The sequence below is a fragment of the Crocodylus siamensis genome, chromosome 15, assembly GCF_052110815.1.
Source record: "Crocodylus siamensis isolate JL-2025a chromosome 15, ASM5211081v1, whole genome shotgun sequence".
Taxonomy (NCBI): domain Eukaryota; kingdom Metazoa; phylum Chordata; order Crocodylia; family Crocodylidae; genus Crocodylus; species Crocodylus siamensis.
This window is the reverse complement of record NC_143409.1, coordinates 19,968,154-19,995,249: the sequence shown is the minus strand read 5'-3', so window position 1 is coordinate 19,995,249 and position 27,096 is coordinate 19,968,154. Positions and strand designations below refer to the sequence as shown.

General features: G+C 43.2%; 1 protein-coding gene across 8 annotated transcripts in view; it reads right to left on the bottom strand.

The window, feature by feature from the left end:
- Positions 1 to 26,221, bottom strand: part of CEP152 (centrosomal protein 152) — a 53,874-nt gene extending 27,653 nt beyond the window's left edge. The window contains exons 1-10 of one of the 8 annotated variants that reach the window (XM_090028888.1): positions 26,087 to 26,221; positions 25,021 to 25,152; positions 14,233 to 14,333; positions 13,906 to 13,972; positions 11,257 to 11,601; positions 9,958 to 10,126; positions 8,986 to 9,126; positions 7,502 to 7,641; positions 5,032 to 5,232; positions 3,418 to 3,565 (exon numbers count right to left, since the gene is read on the bottom strand). In XM_090028888.1, coding sequence (XP_089885014.1) covers positions 3,418 to 3,565; positions 5,032 to 5,232; positions 7,502 to 7,641; positions 8,986 to 9,126; positions 9,958 to 10,126; positions 11,257 to 11,601; positions 13,906 to 13,972; positions 14,233 to 14,333; positions 25,021 to 25,116 — 1,408 coding nt within the window. In that variant the 5' untranslated portion in view covers positions 25,117 to 25,152; positions 26,087 to 26,221. Of the gene's footprint in view, positions 1 to 3,417; positions 3,566 to 5,031; positions 5,233 to 7,501; positions 7,642 to 8,985; positions 9,127 to 9,957; positions 10,127 to 11,256; positions 11,602 to 13,905; positions 13,973 to 14,232; positions 14,334 to 18,582; positions 21,992 to 25,020; positions 25,153 to 25,805; positions 25,947 to 25,981; positions 26,056 to 26,086 lie in introns of those variants that run through there. The other 7 variants (XM_090028886.1, XM_090028887.1, XM_090028885.1 and 4 more) reach the window with 7 other exon arrangements.
- Positions 26,222 to 27,096: the final 875 nt, after the last annotated feature.

Genomic DNA, 27,096 nt, shown 5'->3' with positions numbered 1-27,096 from the left:
CTGCAAAGCCATTGTGAAGGTATTCAACAATCATCATGTTGCTAATCAGACTTTGAAAAAATTACAGAAAGAGAAACGGGGGAAGGAAAGTGCACTTTTATTGCCAGGAGAAACTAGATGGGGCTTGGCTATAGAGCGTTCACAGTTTGCTGTGCACAAAAAACTGTTTGCAGTATGCTTCAATAGATGACACAGTATCCCAAGATTATTCCCGTGAACATTCGGCAGCAGATTCTCGACAACGATATGTTCTAGGTTCAAGTTCAAGGAGCATTCAATTTGTTACTACCAGTTTCAGTGGCTAATCAAGAAACTTGAAGGAGATACACCAAGACTTTCAAATATTCCAGAGATATTCAGACAACTAAATGAAAATCTAATTGAGCTTTTGCCTGCATCACCTCTATCCAAAAAAGAAGAAACAGTAGTAAAACAAATGTTTACTAAGAGATCTGAGTTCTGCTCTCATCCAGTTCATCTGGCAGCAAACCTTTTGAATCCTCAACACAGAGGACAACATTTATCAGAAGATGAAATATCTACTGCTCTCAATACAATTATGGAAGTAGCTAAGAATGTCCCCAACATCAGTGAAATAGCCATGATGACAGACATTGCTGAGTACCACGCAGAAGAAAAACTTTGGAGCAAAGATATCATTTGGTGGGCAGCAGAGACCGTCTACTCTCACATGGTGGAAGGGATAGCGTAACACCCAACTGTTGTCCAGGATCCTAAGTATTCCACCAACAGTAGCTTCTTGTGAACAGAACTGAAAACCTTTGAGCTCAATCAAGACACAAAAGAGGAACAGACTACCAAATGAACACACCACTAAGCTTGTTTCTATCTCTCAGAATCTCTTGCTTCTGGAGAATCAGTCAGGAGCACAATTAGTGGAGAAGACACAGTGTGATTATAAGTTGCCCTTGCCGGTAGACTCATTGGTAAAACCATCCTTTAGCAAAAGAGAATGTGTTTCAAGTAGTTCGGAATCAGATTTTACTTGATTTTGAAATGGAACTAATAAGTAGTGCAAGTGACTCTCCAGATAGTGACAGTGAAACTGGAGGTGCCGTAGGGACCTCAGTGGAAGACAGTTAAACTCTGTTGAAGTAGATGAGTGGACAACCATGGCATATCATGCACAATTCTTTGGGTGTGCTAAAATTAGCGTGTCAGCAGTTTTCAGTGCCTTGATTTTTTTCCCTTAAAATTTAAACAAACAATTTAGCATGTAAGGGAAGTACATGCTATTGTGCATTGTCTTTATTGGAAAACTTGTAAAAACATAAAAATATTTTTTTCCATGTAAAGCTTTGAATATAACATTTAAACCACACCAAGCATAATGTATTTAATTTTTTTCCTAATCAAATACTTCAGTTCAAATATGTGTGGCTATTGAGACATAAAATTAACATGGGGGTACTCTTTTAGTTTTGTTTGCTAAGTAAAAGTCATATAAACATGCTAAATCAGATCACGCTGTATTCAGGGCATTGGAAAATTTTCCAATTCAAAATTTTCCGAAAACCCACATCTCTGTTCAAACCTTTTTTTTTTCTTTAAACCTTTTTTTACATTTTTTGAACATTTTTTAACTTCTACCACAAGTTCCAATTCTTTTTGCCTCTAGACCAATAAATCTACAACCTGGATACCCAACACGCACAAATCACTAATACATAAAAGCAGGAGTAAAAGCTTCTGTTCTATAGAACCTGTCTATACAAGTGCCACTTTAGTAGTAGTAACAATGAAAAGCTATACTTTTAATGCCTATCCATTGGGAAATAAACTTCCACTGTTTCAAGGTTGTAGGTTGTGACCCATTTTGTCTTTTTGCACTAGTTCAGTTAAACTTGTTCATTTTTAAATAGACACTCTTTTCTGTTTGAAGTTTATTTTGGTTTAGTTTTATGGTTCTTTTCTTTTTTAAAAGCAAACAGCATTTACCAGCCTCAGATCAGCTCCAAACCAAAAAACAAATTGGTGTGAAAACACATCTATCTCAAACCAGTGCAAATTTGTATACAGACAGAGCCTAAGAATCCTGCCATGAATTAAAACACCAATGGCCTCGAGACACCACTAATCTAAGATGAATGTGAACCTAATTTGTTTTAGAAGTGACAGAACTACTCTGTTACCAATACTTGAGTACAGGTGTTTAAGGTTAGACAGAGCCCCAACATTAAAATTAGTTGTTTGTTTGAAATCAGTTTCAGTACAATAGAAGGTAAATTTGACAAATACACATTTATGTATGGCATGTTGTGTCTTAACATTTTTAAGCCAACCCAAACTGGCTCACTGACTTTCAAATGAATCTGGTTAATAGGGCTGTGCGAAACAGCTATGTTTTGATTTGGTTTTGGATTCAGCTGTTTCAGAGAGACAGCGATTTGTTTTGGTGTTTCAGATCACTGTTCCATTTTGATTCAGTAGAATCTGTTTCGGAGTTTCGACGCTGTTTCAGTGATTCGGCTATAATGGGGAAATCACTAAAATGCCTATAAAACTTTGCCATTTCTTGCCTAAATTGGATGAAAATTGCAGGGCTGGTAGCCCCTTCTAAGGGCATGAAGCCTGCCAAGTTTCAAGGAAATAGGTGCAGGGGTTTCTCTAAAACTGCACCTCAAACTGTTCAAAGCAAAACTTGTATCACTTACTGGCAGTGGCAGCATACTGGCTGTGCCAGACTCTTCCCAGGGGATGCCGGCCCCAGAACTACACATGGGATGACATTAGGCTGCCGCTGCTGACTGGGGCCAGCGCCAGCATTGGTTTCTTTCCAGCACTTGGCATGGGATGCACCAAGCAGACCTGGGTGCTGGCATTGGCCCCAGCCAGCAGTGGCAGCCTGCTGTTATTCCGCATGCAGATCTGGAGGTCCGTGTCCTCTGGGAGGACTGCGGGGCTGTGCCAGACTCCTCTTAGAAGGGTGCAGGCCCCTGGATCTGCGCAGAATGACAGCAGACTGCTGTCCCTCCCCTAGAGCACTTGGATTGGAAGAGACCTCAGGGACAGGTCACAGACACTGGCCAGCTGCAGATGTCAATATCAGAGCAGTCCCTTCGCCCCTCTTCCCCTTCCCTCTTCTTAGTTTCTGTTTCCCTGCAAGTCCAGCTCCAACATTCCAAAGTTTTCCAAAACATTTTGTATGATTTAATTTTGTTTTGGAGCCTTCTGTTTAGTTTCAGATTTGGTGTTTTGGGCACCAAAACACCTCCAAAATGAAACAGCTGCCAAAGTTTTGCACAGCGCTACTGGCTAACACATTTGTCACAAATAATCTAGTACGTTCATTTTTTGCATTGCACCTATTTCAACATGAAAACAAACAGTTTCATTCTTCTGGAAAAAATGCAAGAGTTTTTACAGCAGCAGGTAAGTTGCATATACCAGACTGACCTGTTTGCAGTAAGTTTGTACACTGCTTTTGGCTTTCCTCTAGGCTTCTTGTCAACCGGTTGATTATTTCTGTTTTTTCACATTTGATTTGTTCTAGTGTTTTTTCGAGTTGTTTCACATGCTCCCCTAGATGACAACAAAGTTCCTTCTGAAGAGAGAGATTTTTTTTCAAGTTACAAACCCATCTTTTCAAAGGCAGCTGCTCAATCATCCAGTATAACTTGGTAGCAGCACACTTTCCTAAGTTTATTATGGGAAAAGTGTGCATTTTAAATACATACTGATGAAAGGCTGACATGGTCCTTCAGAAAGGTATCATTTGATTCAGTAAGCCTGAAACATCAACCCCAACTGAAAAGCTCTTTCACAGTATGTACGTACGAGTATGTCTTCCTAGAAAAAAAGCATTTTTACATGTGGGTGGCAGGTATGATGCAAGTCTTAGTGCAGACAAGGCACTGCAGGACTTAACAGCATGTAGCAGCTAAAATATTTCCTCTGATGGGGAGTACCACTGAGGTGAAAGGTGCAGGGCCTCATGTCTGCCGTAAATTTTTACATCTTGGCCATAAAGTCTTCTCCCCACAACTATTTTCAGTGAAGGCAAAGCCAGAGCAATGAGAACACTTGCAACTATGTTAGAGCCACCTTGTTCACAATCATTAACCAGCTAGTGCTCCAAATACCTTAGTGAAATGCCTCTTTCTTCTAAAAATGCTTTTTAAAAAAAAAAAAAAATTACAGATAAGAAATGCTTCAAAGAATTAAACAAGGAAAATTATTGGGCTCTCAGTTTGTGGAGTGGTTAGACCACAGTTTAGTTTGAAAATTCCTGATGGCATGTAAATAAGACAATGCCTTAGGAGCATTGTACAAAACACAATGGACTACAACATGAACCCAGCAAATGTTATATCAGTTGGAATAAATCACAGAAATCTAGTTACTTCAAAGACTTATTAACTCCATCTATAAACTTACCAGTGGGAACCAGAGGGGATTGGGTGAGACACTGTTCCCCCGAGCACTTCCCAGAGTAGCAAGGAATAATGGCCACAAGTTGACTGAGAGGAGGCTCAGGCTAGACATCAGGAGGCACTACTTCACAGTCAGGGTGGCTAGGATCTGGAACCAGCTTCCAAGGGAAGTGGTGCTAGCTCCTACCTTAGGGGTCTTTAAAGGAAGGCTTGATAACTACCTAGCTGGGGTCATTTGAGCTTAACCTTAGTAGGGGTCATAAGAGCCCTGTATTCATTCCTGCCCAGGGCACGGGGTCAGACTAGATGATCTGCTCAGGTTCCCTCTGACCCTACTTATATGAATCTATTGTTGTAAGAAGTGTGTGCGCATAGTGTGGTGTTCCAGCTACATCATACTAGAGTATTCCCAAAGCCACTGGCTTGGGAGGTTTATCACCATGCAGTGTTTGTTTTACATGGGATGTTTGTGTATGATTCCCTTTCTATGGTGTCAACAATTGGAAGAAAAGATTGGGGTTCAAGGCCTAACTGAGATTCAAGGCAATTTTAGGAAGGACTGGATATAGAAGACAGTGGATCTAGTACAGATTTCTGTACTGGTAAAATATTCAGTGTCCTAAAAATCCATCCTAACCTGCTCTCGTAATGTAGAATTTGTAGTGTCAAGTTGCTGTTCCAAGGATAATACTTGCTCTTCGTACTTCTGCTTGAGTGCTGCTACAATGGTCTCGTGTTGCTCTCTGGCTCGCTGAAGAGAGTCTGAATGCTGAAGTTCTACCAGCTGCTGCTGCATGCTTTCCATGGCTACTTCTGCCACTTTGGATTGCTTGAGTATCTGTAGAAACCCATTACATAGCACTTGAGCACAGCTTCAAAATACCAAGTACATTAAAAACCATAAAAGTGACTTTAGTTAAGTAGCCAAAATTAACATGCATTTTTAAACCATTACTCCCCTGTTAACTATGTGGGACCTGGTATTCTAACAAAACACAATCTACAGAAACTCTGCATTATGGAAACAAAGAAATCAATGCTAAAACCTAAGTGCCATTTAGTTAGGAGGACATAGTAATCAATGTCCCAGGACACCAACCTCTGCCAGCAGAACCCTATGCAGCCTGGACATATCTTTAAAAGTATGTTCCACCTGTAGAACCTCTAAGGGAAGCTACAAACACTGACTACTGCCTTGTTCCCAAATCCTTCATAAGATCCATCTCTTTGAGAGTCCTCCTGTTTCCTCTTCCTCCCCAACCAAGGTGGGCAAGAGTCTGCACCCAAGAGACCAATTACAAGAACCACAGTCAAAGTAAAAATTAGAGACTGGTCTCAAGTCAGTTCGAAATGCATTTTCTTCCAGAAAAGATTGACTTTCCTGAAAGTTCTACTTGCATGTCCACATCTAAAGAGCTGCTGCCAACTGCATTTGCAAATTGGAAGCATACATTGTGCTTAAAAGTACAAATTACAGAATTCTTCCTTAGCAAAATGGAGTTAGCAAAAAGCTACAGTCAGCACAAGTTAGGCTCTCTGGCTCTCTCAGGTCCCACCGTTATTATTAAGAGAGCTCCACGTGTTATATAGGTCTTGAATATTTATTCATGACCAAAAAGGTATGTGGACTGAGTCACGAATTTTATGAAGAAATCCAAAAATCCTACAAAATCATGCATATTTATTCTGTAATTTCAGAAGTGACCATAGCATGCTTCCAGACAGGCAAGATGTAATTATGTCCCTACAGACCTTAAAAATCAACAAAACAAGCTCCCACTGACTTAAGTCAAGCGATGGCATCCAATTCACAATCACTCTGCGCCTTGCATCAAGCAAAGCAGCACAAACAGATGATGATGCATTTCATAAGGCTAGACCAGTGGAGCCAGGAGGTGCTCAAAACCCTGCCACAAGACACACCTTGCAAGGTGACATTGTGAAGTATGCTGTGCCAACAAGGGGGCATGACATAGAAATGTTGTGCCTTGTTTTTTTCCTAGATGCAACAAGGCAGGGGAATTGCACATACCCAAGAAATCAATCCAAGGCACTGTAATGGGACTTAACAGCACCAGCATTCTGGGTGCTGAAGTCAGAAGTTACCTTATTTTCATCTCTTTACCAGGCTCAGCACTGATAACTATGCATTAGGTTTGCACACATCTAGCCACTGGATTAGTCACTACTAAAAATGTTCCTGGACTTCCTAAAGCCTTCCATTTGTCACTTTTGACTGCCACAAGCAGCTAACTTCACAGGCTCTGTTTATGCTGCATCAGGTAGCAGGCGTCACATACTTCTTAACACTGTTAAAAATAAACACCACTCTTCAACAAGGTTTCTTTAATGTCCAAAATCACAGCAACTTCCATCCTACCTCAAAAGGGAGGATGGAAGAAAAGCTGAAGGATGTGCATGTTTGCCAGACAGCACAAACATTCAGAATTTCCACTATATTTATCTACAGGAAAAGTGAAAACAACCTGTTTTGAGTCAGAGACGGAGCTATAACAGTGAAAACCTTATACAGTATCCAGAGGCATGCCAAAGAGAAACAGAAAAAAAACCAACCCTAACAACAAACAAAATGCCCAGGAAAGTCTATATAAGAGAAGCTATTGACATCTTTCAAAGGACTGCAGTATTTTTCTTCCATTAGCTGACAGCAGTCAGACCTCTGAAGTGACTCATTTTAGCCCCCACAAAATGATCCTAGGATAAAATGTTAAAAGGTTTTGCTATTCCAGAAAATGTGTGTTCTTTCATGCTAAATGCTCAAGATGCAGCAGTTAAAGATACTTAAAAAAATACAAAAATAAGAGTTTAGCAAATAGGATTTCTGATATTCAAAGTCATAGATACGTCACCATAAGACCCAACCAACTTAAGCATGCATGGCTATTGTAAGCATAATCAATAGTCCCCATGTTTTAATGGGTTTGATCACATGAGCTATTTTTCCAACTCTTTTGCTGCATGCTCTAATCCTTAGATTTTGACACCTAACAACAGAAAATTAATCCTGATTATACTTAACATTTACTTTCCAATAAGTACATCTAGCAGAAATTTCCCAGTTACCAATATTAAGATAATTACAGTACCTTCTCCTCATTGGCAGCAAGAGCCTGAATTTGGGCTTCCAGTGATTTTACTTGACCTTCAAGATGCACCTCCCGTTCTTTTCCCTCTTGATACAATTTTTGCGACTCCTGGAGACTCAGGGCCAAGCCATCCTTTTCATCTTATAAAAGCGAAATAATTGAAAAGCAGTGTGAGCCACAAGCACATCTTTTGGGGGCCATTTTTATTTGGTGCTCCATTCACCAATGCCTTAGGTACCCCTCTCTCTTTCCCCACTCACTCCACCTCTTCTAACTACTTCTCCCAGCAACAGCCAGAAAGACACCAGCCCATTTATGCTTTGAGTAAAACAAAAGCCCAGTCTGACAGCACCAGGAGCCAGGACCTGGTGAGAACACCTTCCCTGCCACACACAATGGGGCAAACTAAACTAGGCATCCTAGAAGGTAACAGAGGTTTGCCCAGAACAGCCAGGGATGGTAGAGATTGAAATCTGGCCACCATTTCCTGTCTGCCAGTTGTTTTTTTGTCCTGCTCTAGGCATCTTCTCCCCTTCCCTACTGTCAGGCTCTCCCTCCAAATTTCTGTTCTTTCGTTCCTCTCCTCATTCATGTCCCTTCTTTTTTTGCAATTATTCCTTTTCTCACTTCTGTCTCCCCCAAAATAAATTAAGATGACCACAAAATATCTCCATTATTGCTCTGATAACTTCAGTGTCTCGTCTTAACCTTGCTTTGCTTAAATTTTTTGTATTTTTAGGCTTGGCCTTTGGGGATGGTTCTTCATCTTCCTAGGAGTTTCTATAGTGCTGGTCCAAATCCTGAGTTCCTTATGGCATTAGTACAACAGGACTACCTTTTTCCCAGAATGTTCAAGTTACATACAGCTGAATCCACTCCAACACAATAAATGAAAATAAAGAAAATAAATAGCTATTAATTTAGGCCCTACTTCAGGAAATAACTTGGAGAAAAGTACTACCCTGAAGCAATTTCTGAATCTGGGCTTTCATATGACAGGCATGTCCAAGCAGTTCAGAGATACTGTCAACTGCTCGTGAGGAAAGAACCAGCCTCTAGAACCAAAATATGTAGTTAACAGATCTAGAGGAAGTAACTGGCTTATCTTTAGATGAAAGCAAAACAGAGTGACAATAGCCACAGCTAAGCAGGTAGGACCATACTACACACACCTACATCTCTTTAAGGTTGATGGCAAAATAGAAGCTATGTCAGTAAACAGATTTTGAATGGGATTAGTATTACAGTAGAACAATTGAATCCGTGATCATTAAGATTAGACACTGACCAACGTGTGTCCAAAATGAAGTAGAGCAGGATTTTGTTACAATCAAATTCAGTGTTTTATTACAACTGAATTCACTAGTCTAGCCTCTATCTCCATGAATGTTGTAACAGCTTATAAAAGAATGAAGGAACATATAATAATTCATTAGATTATCTCAGTTAGTTCTAGAAATTAAAGGTCTATGTAAACTTCATACCTTTGACCATTGCAAGTTGATGATTCAGATACCTTATCTGCTGGGTGCTCTTTTCCAGCTTTTCATTAAGTTCTTCCAGTTGCCTTCCTTTTGCTTTATTAAGAACCTGAAGCTGAAGAATCTGCATATTGTCTGAAGAATCTGTCAAGATGAAGGCATGACTTTCAGACAAGTCAGTTACTGCAACATACATGAAATATTTATAGTACACAAGACCTTTGGAACAGAAAGCAATTGCCTTCTGTTCAGTGTCACATCCACTGCTGGTCCCCAAAACACAAACCTAAAGTGGATAAGAATTGCACATGTAGTTAGAACTCCACTTGGAGAATCAAAGTAACACAGACTTCAGGGGTAAACAATGGCACAGTGTAAATTCACAGTTCCTTTACACATTCATCAAGGGCTTTAATAGTTCTCCATTACACTTACAGATTTGACATTCATTTATTGGCTGGTCCTATTCAATGCCTAATTTTGCAAGGAGCAGAGTAAACCCCAGAAAGTGTACGGCACCCTCGCTTCCTATTCAGTCAATAAGCTGAGTGACATCAGCAATACTTGGGGTGGGGCAACTAGCGAGATATAGGTTCTTTATCTGGGCAAAAGTATTTCTGATTATTCAAAACCAAGTACACCAAATCAAAACAAAACTGCAATAGGAAGAAGTGAGGACTAACTCAGGGAACTATCCCTCAGTATAAATTTTGAGTGCAATAAAGATTTACATACATCTAAGCTATCACTGTATTTTTTCTGAGTTCCAATTTAATAAAGACTAAGGATAAAATCCTGACTCCACTAAATTCAAATGGGAATTTTCATATTTCACATACATTAGGGCTGGAAGGGACCTTGGAAGATCATCAAGTCCAGCCCCTGCCCCAGGGGCAGGATGTCAGCTATTTTGCCACCAATTTCTGTGGGATAAAGATTTCACCATAATTTCAAGCTTTGTTAGTTTACACTTACTCTCATCAGTACCCAAAAATTCCCGTTGTAGTTCTTCAAATGCTTCAGTTCTTCTTGTTGTTTCTTGGTTTACAGGGACATTTTGTTGAAGGCCATTTTTATATGGCTTATATGTGACTTTGTAAGATTCCACTGGTTGGCTGCTAACAACTTCAGAGGTACCAAACTGCTGTTGTGATGATAGATAAATAAATTAAAACTCCCTTCCCCAACTTCATGGCAGTTTTTCTTCTTTTTGACTGACAAGTTTTTATAAGTTTTTATATCTCTTAAGGCTCCATATCAGCAAAACTCTTAAGTGAACAGCACTTTGTTGAATCAGGGCCTTATAATCAAAGTTTACACTAACTGTGAAGCACAGCACATCTACTATTAGTTTGTGCTAGTTAGTTTTTCTATAAATAAAAACAAAGCCATTACATTTATGTAAGTAGCAGCTCAGATAATTGAGTCTCAGCTGTTTCAATGTGACAGATATGCCTACAGAAGCATCTCATCGTTCCAAATAAAAGTCAGAGGTTAGGTCAGGCAGAAAGTAGGGCAGGTTGACATCTTACCCTGTACGCGCACGTGGTATGGACATTTGGCTCCCCAAGGACAACTAGCAGTGGCGCACCTTGTGCCATTGCTAATTGTCTCTGGGGGAACACCCATGCCACACATGCTACAGCACTTGGCAAGTTACCCTGGAGGTGGTAGGGGAGGCTGAAGCCAGCACTGGGCTGGCCCCAGAAGCCTTACTCAGGGTTCCGGGGGCCTCCCGGGGTTACAGCAGCAGCAATTCTGCCACACACACCTGGCTGTTGGCAGCCGCAGCTCCAGGTGGCCCAGCTCCGCTTTTAGAGCAGTGCACATTGCCAATACATGTGCTGCTCTGCTTTTTTTCTCTGCAGGTTTTTGTGGCCCCTGGATATTCAGGATCAAAAACCCCTCTGCACTGCTCTCTCACTGCGGGGACCAACTGAACATGCAGCATGTGGCACCATAGACACGTCTGCAACATCACATACTGCACAGCTGCGCTAGTCTTGACACAGCCTTAGAGACCAACTGCTTGGAAGAAGCATGAGGTCTCATAGTCAACAACCTACTTTGTAATGTCTGCTTAGCATCTGACAAAGTAGGTTGTTGCCTATGCAAACCCATGTCTCTCAACTATTTAGTCTCTAAATGCTATCTTCCCTTACCTACTGCCTGACATCTAGAAATGTGTTTTCAGTCAAAATGAATTACTAATCTAGCATCAATGGATGAATCAATGAAGTCTTAGCACAAAAAATACAGCAGTTTTCAAAGTACCTTAGGATGTTCCTTTGGAGCATCAGGAAAATTCAATATTTTGCTTTGCTGGTTATGGCCAGCAAATTCCTGCTTATGGCCATTTGTGTACTGTCTAAAGTTGTCTGGGAGATGGTACACACTGTTCTGTTGGTAGTGACTTGGTGCATTATAACCATCTTTGCCAAGGTATGTGTCATCTGCTTCACTACGGGTGCCAGGGTAATTTCTTTTAATCTCATACGTGCATTTCTCTTCATCCTCATTGTGCAGGTCAGCCCAATTACTGGCATGTGTTTCACCATGATTGTTGCCTCGGTCATATAGAAACTGGTCAGGATACAACCTCTCCCCTTGTTCATAGCCCTATGAACAAATTAGAGACTTATTATCCTTACTAACATGAATTATCATATTTACTTGAATCTAAGATGACCCTGCATTTAAGACACCCTACAATAATTATATTAAATATATGGAAAATGTAGAAATTGGTTATAATTTTCCAGGTATAGAATCCAATTATCAGAGGTATGTCTTAAATCTGCCCTCCTACTGCTTACAGCAAAGAAATAGAGGGTGGGCAGATGGTCCCTTTGCCCTCTGCCCCCGACAAACTTTTTCCACCTGCAGCCCCTTTCTCCACACGACTGTCAGCCCCTGCTCAGGCTCTGTTCCTTCCTCAAGCATGTGGAAATGAATTACATGTGACATGTAAGGGGGCAGAGGGTACAGCAGAGGCTAATTTGAAACACAAGGGACCAAAAAACATTGACTTTGAAATAAAAATATCTCTAAAGGTTTGCATAAATGCAAGTGACCATGGATGCCTAGAGACTTTGTTTATCCAAAATTGATACATTTTACCTTTTTTGCAAACTACTACAAGTTTCAGCACAGGTAGTCCATAACACACTTTTGAGCAGTACCTTTATATCTATTTGTACATAGTATAAACTATACATATTACTCCTGGGCAGGCAAAGTCCATCCCACGGACTGGATCCAGTCAGTAGTGGATTCATTTCTCAGCAGCTCCTGCCCACATGACTGGGGCTGGTCTCCATAGAGACCCCAGCTGCAGCTGTTCTGTGGTAGCACAAAGCTGGGGTTTCCATAGAGACTGGACCCAGACATGCTGGCAGTGCACATGGCAGGGCAGGGAGCTGCTCCAGAGTTGCTGGGATCTTGTGGCAGGGCAGCCTGGTTGGGGCCAAGGCAGAGCCGTGATCTGCAGCTGGCACGCTCCAGGCAGGGGAATACAGGCAGTGGATAGTGGCTCTGTCCTGGCCCCAGGCCAAACTGCCCCCATCACAAGATCCCAGCAGCTCTGGATCAGCACCCTGCCCTGCCCTGCTGCATGCACTGCCAGTGCAGCTGGGGCCGGTTTCCATAGCAAACCCAGCCATGCACTATCACAGCGCAGCTGCAGCTGAGGCCTCCATGGAGACCGGCCCCAGCCATAAGGCCAGGAGTTGCTGGGAAATGAAGTCCAGCTGCTGGCTGGATCCACCATTTTGCCTACCCCTGTATTAGTCCAAAGCCAAAAGGTTCAAGATTAATTGCATATTTCATTGGGCTGCACACCAGCAGAGCCAGCAGTATTTCAAGCCATGGTGACCCCACAGCCCAGCACTGGTCAGTATGCATGCACACTTTCGACCCCACCCCACCCCTTGCCAAAAAAGAGCCATGTGCTAACTAGCCCCCCATTCACAACTGGAACTGGATGTTCTTGTCACAAGTCCTGGGACCCTCAAAAAATGTACATGCAGATGTGGCATGGAACCACCAGGTACAGCTTCACCCCATGGAGGATAGGGCCATACCAGTCACATGCGACATGCCAAGAGAGGGAACCAACACAGCCTCTCATCTACACAGACATTTAGTGACACTTATCAGACATTTAAGGCTAGTAAAGAAACAGAAATCATAGGAAATGGGAAAAAGGCACTTCTCAGCTCTGGGAGTGAAGAGCAAGTCAAAATGTATTTGATGTAGTGGCTCACCATAACTTGAAAAACAGTCAGCACTGAGAGGGACTGAGTGCAAATCGACACTAACCTTACTCCAGTGGTTCTCAGCTTATTTGCCATAGTAGGCCATACTTGCAGCTCTCAGGATATTATGTGGGCTGCACCCAAACAACTTACTGCCTGTGTATCAATTTTAAAAATGTTTTGTTTTTCAAAACATTGAGCCACAGCAGTCTACTGATTGGGCTGCGTGTGGCCCATAGGCCACAGGTTGAGAACCACTTCCATACTCAGATGGGCCGCATTAACTTAGCCTTGTGGTAGGTTATGGGCATTCTCAGCATGGGCTGCATTCAATCAACTTCAGTTGGTTTCCATGACTGAGCACAGAACAGTTTCATGACACACAATGTATTTAAATGAGAAGGTTTTCCTGTATGTGGCTATAAAATGAAGGGCTTTCCCTACCCCACTATGCTGATTGTGTGTGTGTAGGGGGTGGTGGACCTCATCTTATATTCAAGTAAATATGGTATTGATTTTTCCCCACTCCAAGACTACGCAATCTCCAAAGTAGGTAAAATGTTGTACTATTTGTTTTTAAATAATTGTACCATAGGAATTAATCATGAACTTCATTATGAATTGGAAGGGCCCAATTAATCAAATCGCCATTTACCCATAAACTCACATTTTGAGGATTAGTTATCAGTGGATGGTCATTCCACTTGCCTTCATGCTGCCAGGGTTCATGTGCTCTACAGAGAAAACACATCACGATACAGTGTTACTGGGGTATCTGACATACTGCCATGGTGTCAGAAAGAAGTAGACTATTTTACACTGAGCTCCATTTGTCATGGAACTGGAAATTGTGGCAAAGTCCCCTATTCCTTTAAGGCTAAGTTGTAATTACACAATAACTCCCAAGAGCTGGAGATTCAGTTTCAAATGTCTTCCTCCCTCTTTGTAAAAAAGTGTGCAAAACAAATGTACTGGAACTAATTTCAGGCCTTACTGTTCTTCATCCTCATGTACACTGCAGTCCGAGTAATTGGAGAGTTGATCTCCACTATCATCCAACATATCATGGGGAAGGTCTGTCAATAGCTGTTGCAACTGAAATGAAACAAATAATACTTATTAGATATGCTCTCTTTTAAAAGAACATGGGTATACTGAGTTTAAACTAAAAAGGTCATACATATTATGGGTGCTGAGGAAATACCACATTTGGTTAACACTAATTCAACCTCCGCTCAGGGTGCTCACTGGTGTGCAGGGCCCTGCTATAATTCATGACGCTTTACATAAAGTGCCATGAGTGCAATTCCCCTCCCCCACAACCCAACAGACTCACCTGTGAGGGGAAGGGGGGGGCAGGAAATCTAGCCTGATTTCAGGGGAGCAGCTAGCTGAGGAGCCACCCCTCTCCCCAGTCTGCCCCCTCTGCTGACATCCCTAGAGCTGGGAAAGAGAGGGGGGAGTGAGGAAAAGGGAAGCCAGCAGCAGTGACCTGCAGGCTGGGGCTTGCATGGCCTGAACTAGAGGATGGCAGGGATTGGGGATGTGGTGGGGGGGAGAAAAGCTGTGGGGGCACTCCGATCCACTCACCCCCACCTGCAGCTCAGGCCCGGCAAACCCCAGCTGGCAGGTCACTGCTGCTGGCTTCTCCCTCCCTACTCCCCACTCCTCTCCTGCTGACAGCCCCAGGGGTGGGGGCTGGGCTGATCACGCCACAAATTAACCCTAGGGAACACAAGTTTCCTAAGAGGCTACAAAGTGTTAAGGGTTAATTTGTCATGCTACTGACCACTTCAAAAGCGCTCTGCAGCCATGCGCCTGTGTCATGGCATGGCTGTAGAGCATTTTCCAGGGGCCAGTCACGTGACAAGCATACCTTCTGTCTGTGGCCTCAGGGGTTATCTTTCAGGTACCATATGGAAAGATGCACATTAAGAGATAAGTATATTTCTTGGAGGAGTAACTAAGCTACAACATACTTTAACAAATGCCTGTAGGAAGCAAGCAAAAGAAAGAGAATTGGATTGAGTCTGGCAGACAGAGCCTGTTTTTGGAGAGCAAAACCTGCCAGACTACTTCCTTCACATGGAAAAGCAATGCTTTGTAATGAGCTAATCCAGCTTAGGAGCTGCACTGCTTATGCCGTTGGCTCTTGGTATCCCAAAGCTTGCCGTTCCACCGGCAGGTTTAACTGGAGTGCTGATCCAAACATGCCTCCCAGCACTAGTATATACAGCAGATCGGAGCGCTTCAGTTATCCACTCTACCTCAGGTGGTTTTCTAGTCCAACCCCTGCTCACAGCAGGATCACCTGCATGTAAACAAGTGTTTGCCTATAACCTACTCTTAAGAAGACTGTAAACCACCAAACAAGATGCCTCAGACTTGAAAAACAAACCTAACTTGCCACAGATAAAGCAGGAGGATGAGGGAAATGTCCATGTCCAGCCACAATGAGGACAGGAAGCAGCTTGCTACAATATGCTCAAGAGATCCAAGGTCAAGGAATGTGCCACATTCTCACTATGAAGGAAGACAAAATCCCACAGTCCATGGCAAACTCATGATGGGGTGAAATTCCTCCCTGATTCCAGATGTGGCTATTAATTTGATTCTGAGTAGAGAAGCAAGGCCTTCTAACCAGAAATCTCTGGATATTTTAAGTCCTAGAAAGAGCATTGGCACATAGTAGGCAAAGTCCCCAACCCTGGCTACAGCCAACACTCAGAGCTTCTGAGGAAAATGATGAACTGACACCAATAGCAACGTGAGGGGGAAAATTCCTTCCAAGGCCCAGCAGCAAAGTCCAGAAGCATGGGAAAACCAAACACCTCCACCCTGCACCGCAACCTGTAAGCTGCAAGCAAAACCTCCATGCATAACACACGCAGATTGGAAAGCAGGCAGTTCGTTTTCCATCATCTTCTACCCTGTTAATTTTTCCCAGCTCCTTTAATGCTCTTTTTTAGTCAAGCCAGTTGTGCAGTTCTGCTCCATGCTTCTGCTGCTGAGCGTGTCCCTCTCCAACTTCCACCTGCTCTGGGCTGCAGAGCTCTTCTCACGATCACAGAGCAATGAGTATGTGCTGGGGGGTCTCTTGCACATCAACACTGCTCTTCACAGCACACAGTAAGCACTGCTAGCCCTACGTCACCTCTGACCAGTGCTTTTGAAAACTTTCAGTGAAGGAGATCCCTTAGCTTCCCTAAAGCTATGATTCCTTAGCTTTCCCACCAGTCTATGACACTGGCTCATTGTTCTAACAGTGAAAAAGTTTTTCCCACTATCCAATCTAAACCTATTTTGCTGAAATTTCGAGCCACTGTTATGCACCCTACTCTCTGCAGCGAGGGAGTAAAACTGTTCTCCTGTTCTAGGGCAGCCATGAATAGCCATGCCTATTTCTCCCCTTGGGTGGCTCACCTTCCAAGCTCTTCATTATTTTTGTTTTGCCCCACTTTTGGACCCTCTCAAATTTCTGTACATCCTTTTTCAAATCCTGAGTTCAGAACTGCACACAATACTCAAAATGAGGCCTAACCAGTGTCAAATAGAGTGGTACTATAACCTCTCATGTCTTACAGCTAATAGTGCTGTTGATGCAGCCTAAAACAGGATTTGCTTTTTCTGTAGCTGCATTACATTGTTAATTTAGGTGTATAAACTATACATCCCAGGGCATTAGGTCAGTTTTAGGCAAAAGTTTTTGCCTAATTCCTAGACAGAAGAGTCAAAGAAGGTTGGTCACTCCAGAGCAGTCAACAAGTTTTTCTAACTTGAGAATTTATTTTTTCCAGTCTCCAGACTGACTGCTGGATAGGGCTGTGCAAAATTTCACCAGCAGTTTTGTTTCAATGCTGTTTCAACTCGTTTCGAGCTTGAAACGAAACAGAGAGCTTTAAAACCACCGTGCAACAAAATGAGGCAAGTTGAAATGTTCTGAAATTTTCAAAACATTTCAAGTTTGCAAGCTCAAGCTGGGCTTGCCTGCAGGGAAACAGAAACTAAAGAAAGGAGAGGGAAGGAGAAGTGTGTGTGTGTGGAGGGGGGAGGAGGACTGCTCTAATATTGACTGTGTACTTGGTCAGTGACTGTGATCCTTCCCTGAGGTCCCTTCCAATCCCAGTGCTCTGGGGGAGGGATGGAAAAACAGCATGAAAGGCAGCATTGTTTGAACTACCTGCTTTCTGCCTTGGCGTCAGTTGAGTGAGGGCGGGCACACACACACACACACGAGTGTCACCCACCCATGTCACGAGTTTTGCCTGTCAGCAGTTAGAGGTGCACGGCCCCAGAACCCCCTGCACCTATCTCCTTGACAGCTGGCAGGCTTTGTGGCCTCAGCAGGGGCTAGCAGGCCTGCAGCTTTCACCCTGCTGTGCCTTAACACACACAGTATCACCCATGACACAAGTTGTGCTTGTCTGCAGCTTGAGGTGCACTTTCCCCCAAACCTCTGCACCCATCTCCTTGAAACTTGGCAGGCCTCATTGTCTCAGCAGGGGCTAACAACCCTGCAGTTTGACCCCACTGTGGGTTAACACATGCATGTGACATGAGTTTTTTGCTTTCAAGACTTGGAGGTGCAGTTTCCCTGAAACCCCTGCACCTATCTCCATGAAACTTGGCAGGCATCATGCTCTCAGATGGGGCTACTATTCCTACATATTTCATCCAAATCAGGCCAGAAATGACAAAGTTATAGGACTATTTTGAGCTTCCCCATTATAACCTATGGGCGAAATGTTGAAACAGTGGAACTGTTTCGACAAAATGAAACAAAACAGCAGTTTCCAATCAAAACGAAATTCGAAATGAAACACTGTTCCGTCGAAATGGAACAGTGCTGTTTTGCACAGCCCTACTGCTGGATTTACCAGCTGTATAAATGTCCTATGTATACCACTTACTGGTATTCACAAGTCAGTACTACTTTATTCTGCAAATTTACTGTGTAAACTAGAGAAGAGATTACAGCTTAAAATGTAAATAGAAACATGCAGCAGTCTTACCAAGGACCAGTATTTAATAGTACTGTATACCAAACTTTGGTTGAAACATTATTAAACCCCCTAGTATCCCTGTGAGCTAAGAGAGACTTACATTGCTGCAACCCGCTGACATTTTACAAAAGCCATAAAAACTCTTTAACTTCAACAGGCAGCAACAAGTCAAGATACCTCAAGGCTTTTTAGGAAAAGGAACCAAAACTTTTTAAAAGTTCGCTGCCATGTGGGCTATCAAAAAGTTGTCTAACCTGTTTTTCCCAATATTTAGTCACTATTTGCCTTCAGAGATTGCTTTTTTAAAAGAAAGTAAAGAAAAGTCACTCCTCTGTACTTACTTGGAATAACGAGTCCTGTATAGAACGCACGTTTTCTTCGAAGCCTTCAGAAAATATTCTGGACATAGCCATACAGTGGGCCTCAATTGGTAGATCAGAGCTGTACATTTTCTTTTTTTCATAAGAATAGTAGACAGCTACATAACATATAATCAGTTTTTGCATCCAGTGTCTGCACCCTAACTTTGTCTTTCTTCAAACCAGCAAACAAAGCTATACGTGAATGTTAATTAGAGTAGAAACATGAGTTACATGAAATGCAAGAGACGCTCTCACAATTATGCCCCAAAAAATGTGGCTGCACATGTGCAAAGCATTCACTTGCACAATCACACACACCCACAACCCACACCTCTGAAGTCAAATATCCCTAAATCTATTAAACCTTTACTTTTCAAAAATACTAGGAGACTCAGCTTTTTTTCCCTAAAGCTTTACACACAGTCACTCATACAAAAGCATGGGCTAGAAATCAGGGAGGAAAAAAATCGTTTTACATTTACACAACACATCACCATACAGCCCAACCTTTCCATTTGTTCCCAGACATCCAGCAATATTCTAGACCCTGAAAAATCAATGTTTTTTCTATATTGCATAATATAAAATACAATTTAGATGTACATTATTAGCGCTGAACTTAATTACATAGCAATTCTGGCCAGGCACCACAAGCAGCAATGTGGTGACAACTGCCTGGCTGGCCTTTTGGCTGGAAGCCACACTTATGCCAATCTAATTGAACTGATAAGAACTAGGTAGTGACTTTAGATATGATATTAGCTTGAGATTGGATTGGGACTCTAACTGGCAACTGCAATGAATTGGAAATTGAACTAAGGAACATAGATACAGATATACACACCCCTACCCCATGTATACATATCTATATAAAATGTAAAGCTACAGCAAAAAAAATTAAGAGACAATGAGAAGAGCTAAACTTCTGTTCAGGCCTGCTTTATTTGGATTAAAAGGATAGACTTCCCTTTTCTTCAAATCCCTGCGGGACGTCAGGGCTAGGGACAAAAGTTACACATAAACCAGTTTAAGTCATCAGAAACTGGTTTAAACCTGTAACAGAATAGAAGTTTAGTACACATAAACCAGCTTCAAAATGGTTGAAACTGATTTAAGATAAACCTGGTTGAATGTAGATCAGGCTTAACAGATTTGGATCAAACTGGTTTATGAAACTTCTGTCCCAGACCCCTTCCTATTTAAAGTTAAATCAGAGTCCTCCAGCATCTCAGCATGCTCTGCAGCCCTAGGCTGGGGGGCTGTACTCTCTGCTCCAAAAGAGAAGGTACAGGAGGGAGGCAGGGACTGCCTGCCCCCAGGCAAACCCCAGTTGGAGTCTGGGGCCAGGGAGGGGGGGTTAAACCCCCCTTCCCCTGAGTATAGAACTGCCCTGCCCCGCTAAAGTTAATGCTGGCTGCATGGGCAACAAATCCCAGAGGCATCTGGAAGCAGGAAGAGAAAGTGATAAGCAACCCTGCAGGGTCCTCCTTCTATGATTCTGGACTGAAAATCCCAGAGACCTCAGTAGCAGCAGGAAGAGGAAACAAATACACAGCCCATGCTGGCCATGTGCCAGAGCCATGGTCTAGCACCCCACCCCCTGGCTTCTAGCCTGAGCCACTTACGCATGTGGCTGCATTTCCTGAATCAAAGGTAAATGTGTGTCCACTTGTTTCTTGGGTTACTCTCTGTAGCTTAGCCTAACCAGCAAAGACTGAATCAATTCAGCCTCGGGCTTTCTGACTGCCTGTACTTTGTCAACAAAATTTCTCACAATTTTTTGCACCCGGCCCCAGTAGATGACAATAAATGAAATGCAGCTACATGCAGAGTAACAGACCTTTTTACTCCCAATTGGGAAAAATACTCCTACACTGGCAGTTTTACTGGCCTCGCCTTAGATTGGAGATTTAAGTTTGGCAAAAGTGAGTGAAAAGCACCAAGCACATGATCTAACAAGAAAGATCTCCTCTTTAAGAAGGCTGCTGGGCACCTAATAAGGGGTTAGTCCCTGGGACTCCAAATAAGAATGCCTGGTAAAGTTAGTTTAAAGCCAGGACATTATATCTTTATGACATTAAAATCACTCAAAGACACAGGGAAATAAACAGTTCCATGTTATGGAAATGAACAGGTTAAAAAGGACGGTTCTAGTAGGTATGAACTCTAATGTAGACTAGAATGGATTTTTTTTATTGTTTTTGGAAGACTGATCAGTTTTGGATTTCTGAACCTTGCCTGCTCCCCAGAAGGACACACACGATCTTTCTCAGCCCAACAAAAAATAAATAAGAGCTGTCTCTTCATGTAAGTGACTGCATGTGCTCATCCATGAAACCATAACAAGATGGCTCAAGCAATAAGTCATACTAGCAAAGGAAATATGGGGTGTTTGGGGGATGCAAGTGCTGGCTAAGCTTATGTTACAGAACTTTGCAAAAAGAAGGCATCAGAATATGATTTAGGGCCACTTACTAGACAGCCTATGCCTATTAGTTTTTTGGGTTTTGTTCTTTCTTAAAACAGGCAAGGACTACCATATTTTCAGTTGATCACTTTCCCCAACTTCAACTAGATTCTAATACAGTTATAAAGTTAGAGAATAACGCCAATTACCTTTAAAAAAGAAAAGTTTTGTTTGCCCAAAACTAGAACATATGTCATATGTCAAAAACAAACATTTTTGGTCTGAGATTTAATCATTTTCATGTTGATCTCAACATACGGAGAGGAGTACAGTTATGAAATAAAAATAAAGAGCTTAAAATGGCATACCCTGTTAATTGTGGATCTCTATGCTGGAATTTGCAAAGCAGTAGAAAGATACCCACACTGGCTTAAATGAACTAGTACGGGTATCAAGAAGCATTCTAGCTGCAGCAGCACAGGGCTCAACAAGAGTTAATTTACCCTGCTGAGAAAGTGGATGTGATATGGAGTCTGTCTACACAGCAGACTCTGTCTCATCGTTACTGAGAACACCAACCTGATTGGATTACTCAAATTTGGTTAGCTAACACTGCAGGCACAGTGCTGGCTCCATTCATTTCCAAAGTTTAACTGGAACAAGTATTGCTTTGTCAGTTTTAGAATGCCTCTTCTTAGGCTTTCACTTCAAAAGAATTATCACTATCATTTTCCAAGAAGGGCATCATAGACCATGCTGTTGCTACCTAGAGAGAAGCCAAGGAATGTTTGTATACAAGGATCAAATGATGCATCTTCAGTATGCTACTCTTTAATATAAAAGTTTGCACAAACTACACATCGCCATTCACCATGAAACAGAGCCTGCCTCAACCTCTGCAGGTGCAGACAGCTCCCACAAAGAAAACCGGTATGATTACCAGGCTCAGAGGCCACCCCTTCTTATTAGAAAACAATTGAATCACAACCTAAAGACTGATGCCAGAAGTTTTCCTCACAACCAGGAAGATTAAAAAAAAAAAGGCGTTTTATTTAAAAAAAACCTAAAAATCAATTTTTCAAAAAAAATACTTAAATCAGATTTTTTTATTTAATTGTATTTAATTTTTTTGGTAAGGTGCTTTTTAAAAAATAAACTATACAAAGATAGTTTTAATTTAAGATATATTAAAAGCTCAAAGAGATCATCATGGAATAGGGATTATACCTTCTAATTATATACTATTTGAGATAATACATTCATGTAACCTTTTTAGAAAAAAAACTATGAATAGGTCACAAGAGGGCATGGACTGCATCAGGGGCCCAATCCTATGGGGTTCCCTGAGGCTCCTCTATAGATTAGTAAAGATTAAAGAAAACAACTCTACCCAATGGGACTCAGTGCTTACAAGATTAAACATCTCTGTGATGCTTAGTTTCAGTTCTCAAACTGTATTTGTGTCTCCAGAGATAACATCCTTGTTAACAACAGTATATGGAGATGAGAGAGAACAGACATGATTACCTACTCATTAGCCCTGTTGTCTCTCTGCAAGTTTGTGTACAGAATCAAGCCCTTACCTCTCTAAAAGTGCAGTTTCAAGAAGCTAAATAAATACAGGATATCAAAACAACAATAATGTACCTTTTGTAGAAAACAATGATTAAATCAAAGTTTACTGACCAGTGATTTAAATCATATCCACCCTGCTCACAACCTAGACATACACACAAATGCACACAAAGCACCAACCACAAGTAAAACAACTAAAGAATTCAGTTAAAAAACAGCTGACCTTATGGAGTAAAAACAAAACAAAAAAAATGAGAACAAGAGATACCTCCCCTTCAGCTGGAAAAAATAAAGGCAATCAAAGTAACCAGGGACCTAAAAATAAGTGTCAAGAGTTGTTTCTGGTGACATCATAAGAGAAACAAAAGTAAATGCATGCAAATTATGATGTCACCAAAAACTACCCTCCCCACAACAGGTGTTTAAAATAAGGTTTCCAGAAGGCAAGGATTTCCAGAGAGGAAGAATAAGTTGTCCAGTTCAACCTGCAAGGACAGATCAGGAAGAAGAGATTTAGAATCATGTATGCTGGACTCCAGCCAGGACACTGCAATTTAACACTCCCAACCCACTGGCTTTCACTACAATGGATTTAAGCTCCTGGGATACTTGGGAGATGATACTGGTGTCCACAGAGAAGAGTAATAGCTCTCAAGATGCTAACTTAAGCTATTATTACTGGTGTGAAGGTAGGACCCCCAAAAGGTGTGGGGAATAAAACAGAGGGCCAATGAGAATATTCCTGAACTGTCACACTATATATTTATTTATAAAACCAAGATAAACAAACAGTCTCCTTTGGTATCCAATAGGCCTGTGTGAGTCGGCAGCTAAGGGTAAGCAGGGGACAGGAGGGGGCACTTAAACTTTCCCTTAAACACTCCATCATTCATGACAGGCAATTGGCTAGTATATTATAAAGGTCCACTGATATAATCAGCATTCACTACTGGATAAGCAGACAGTATTATATTGTAGAATCATAGAATCAATAAGTGGGAAGGGACCTAGACAGATCATCGAGTCTGACCCCCTGCCATGGGCAGGAAGGAGCACTGGGGGTGGCAGGGGTCATAAGACCCCAGCCAAGTGCCTGTCCAGTCTCCTCTTGAAGATTTCCAGGGAAGGTGAGAGCACCACCTCTCTGGGAAGCCTATCCCAGGCTCTGGCCACCCTTACAGTGAAGCAGATCTTCATAATATCTAACCTAAACCTATCCTCCCTCAGCTTGTGGCCATTGTTCCTGGTGACTCCAAGGGGGGCCCTGGTGAACAGACTTTCCCTGAGTCCCTGCTGGTGGCCCCTGATAAGGTTGTAGGCAGCCACAAGATCCCCCCTCAGTCTCCTCTTGTGGAGACTGAAGAGATTCAGGTCCCTCAGCCTCTCCTCATAGGGCTGGCCACGGAGGCCCTCAACAGTATGAGTGGCCCTCCACTGGACCCTCTCCGTGTTGTCCACATCCCTCCTGAAGCGCGCCCAGAACTGGACACAGTACTCCAGCTGCAGCCTGACCAGCACCGCATAGAGGGGGAGCAAGACCTCTCTGGACCTGTTAGTGATGCCCCTGTTGATGTATGACAGGGTGCGGTTGGCTCTGCCTATTGCTTCATCACATTGATGACTTATATTCATCCTGGAGTCAATCATGACTCCAAGATCCCTCTCTGCCTCTGTGCTGCTGAGAGGGTCAGCCCCTAACCTATAACCATAATGCTGGTTCCCTCTCCCCAGATGCAGCACCCTGCACTTGTCCTTGCTGAACTGCACCTTGTTCAGATCCGCCCACTTCTCCAACCTATCCAGGTCTGCCTGGATGCGGGCCTTGCCTGCCGGTGTATTCCCTTTACCCCACAGCTTGGTGTCATCAGCAGACTTGAACAGGGTGCTCCCCACACCCTCGTCCAGGTTGCTAATGAAGATGTTGAACAGCACCAGCTCAAGGACGGAGCCCTGGGGGACTCCGCTGCCCACACCCTCCCAGGTCGACATTGACCTATCCACCAACACCCTCTGGGTGCGCCCCTGGAGCCAGTTTGCCACCCAGGTGTTAAGATGCAACATACTTCTCAATTTCACAATGTAGAATAATGGCAGTAGACATACCCAACATAGGCAGACAAGGAACTGCCTCAATTCCAAAGATGAGAATACCAGTACTGACAACACTATTTTCTGGAAAATTTATACACTCAAGCCTGTGACCACAGTAGACTACATTTCTCCTAAGCAAGGCTAAAAACCAAGATGCTCAATTGCAATCCTTTTAAAAACAAAATACTGTAAAACTGTTGAGTGCAAGTGTACTGCTATGTTCTTTCAAGAATCCATGGAATTATCAATTCAGAGCCCTAATCCTTCAAAATAAATTAAAATGTAAATAGAATAAGTGAAAAGGGAGATTTAAATCAGACTTTAAATGTTTTATTTGCTTTCACCTCTTGCTCCCTTGCATAGTCCTCCTGGTCATATTCTTCTTCTTCTTCTTCTTCATGTTGAGTTTGCAGAGCTCCACTGTCAAAGTCAAGTGACATTGTTTTCTAAGAACAAGGTTTTGTATCCAAAAGAGCCTGTCACAAGAGAAGGAAAAGGTACATATTAACACCAAAAAAGTGACTACAGAAAAACACTTACTCAAAGAAATCACGTAAATAATCCATGCATTAACTTGATCTTCCATTGCATCACTTTGATGGATTAGCAATGCTGTTAACCTCCAAGAATTTAGTGTTTCAGGAATTAAAATATGCACATAAATGAAGCCTTTAAAATATATACCCTCTACACAGAGAGTCAGAGTTTGCTTATGTTCCAAAAAGGCATCCTTGCATCATCTCAACCCACTGAACTCCTAGGGGGCTGTATAAGCATTCATTCAATATAGGCAGATAAATCCATCTTTCTCCTACTGATGGTTAGTCTGTCCTTGTAGCCCAAGGTACAGCTAAACAAAGCACAGATGTGCAAAAAGCTGAACGCACGTTGCTTCCAGAGCTTTGGGCCCAACTAGGACCGAAGCAAGAAATTTCCGGTCACTTCAAAACTTTGAACCAACTTCAAAATTTTACGTCCATCACACCCACATCCTGCTGGTGCCAACGGCGTTAGGGCAGGGGCTCCCCAACTGCGGTGGGCATACCCCTCGGATAGGCAGACATGTCTGGGGGTATGTGCGAGAAATGGTTGAGTGGCGGATTTAATGTTCATTGTAATAATAACTGACTTTTAAGGGGCTTCAATGTATGCCGGCGGGGGTACGGGCCTTCCAGCAAACACGGCCCGAGGAGCAGGTCGCCCCCGTCACGCCGACACTACCCGCGACCACGCTTCCCGGGGAGACGCTGCCCCGCTCCACCCCTCAGCCTTGGCGGGGCCCGGCCCCGCCGCCCCGGGACTCACCGGGGCCGCTCGGCCTCCGGGCAACAAAGAAGCCCCGGGCGCTCTTCCGCGTGACACCCGAACCCGGTTCTCCCGCCGCTTTGAGTGACAGCGGAAACCCCCTACCAGGGCCCAGAACTCCGCTCTTCGCCTCCCGGAGACTGGCGCGAGGGGCGGGACTTGCCCTCGCTCCCGGAGCAAGGTCGGTTGCCCCGCAAACGCCTCTGTTTGCTGTTTGAAAGCAAGCGCGGGTGGCCGCGGGAAGAGCCGCCACTCGCCCATTGGCTGCGGACCTCAGCCAATAGCACCCGGGCCGGCCGGGGGGTGGGGGGGTGCTGCTCTCGGTGTGACGTAGTGGGATGGGAGGAGGAAGTGCTTCTGCCCGGGGTGGCTACTGGCGTCTCCGCGCTGCCCGACGCACTTACAATAAGCGGAACTGGGTTTGGTTTGTTGTAAAAGTCCCTTTAATCTTATGGGAGTGGCGGGGTGAGAAGCGCCCGCACTCCTCTCTTTGGAAAGCCTTGGGCTTGTTGTTAGAGGCAGCGCCGCTTTTTTTTCTCACTTGGCAACGCTGCAGGCTGTCCCCAGCGCCTTGGATGGTCCCAGTAGCATCCTGAGGCTGCCTTCATTTTTTTTTAATTAATGTATTTCGTGTTCCAGGTCAAATCAGTTCCAAATCATATCGAACCAGCAGAACTCAATTATTCCCAAAACCATATTGGTTGAGCAGGCTGAACTTAATCAATCTAATGCTACAGCCCACAAGCATCCTCCCACCCAGGCTCTCCCCTGGGACTTAAGATGCTCCCAAATCCATTGGCAGGCATCCTACATGCCAGCCCAAGGGCAAGCGCAGAGGTCTTGGGATTCATGTGCCCCCTTTGGTCTTTGCCAAAAGGCTGTGCTGCCTCCATTTACTGAGTCCCCGGGGTTCATGTAAACCCCTGCCCCTTGTGGCCACCCCTGCTCTAGTGCCGGTGGGCTGCTTTTCTCTTTTCCACAGCCAGGCACTGAGGCACATTGGCAATGTGTAGGGGTGCATACCAGGTGCATGTGCACCCCCTGAGATCAGCCATGCAACCCCTGGAAGTGCCAGCTGCAAAACCAGAAGTGCAGTTCCAGTTTCACCACCAGCG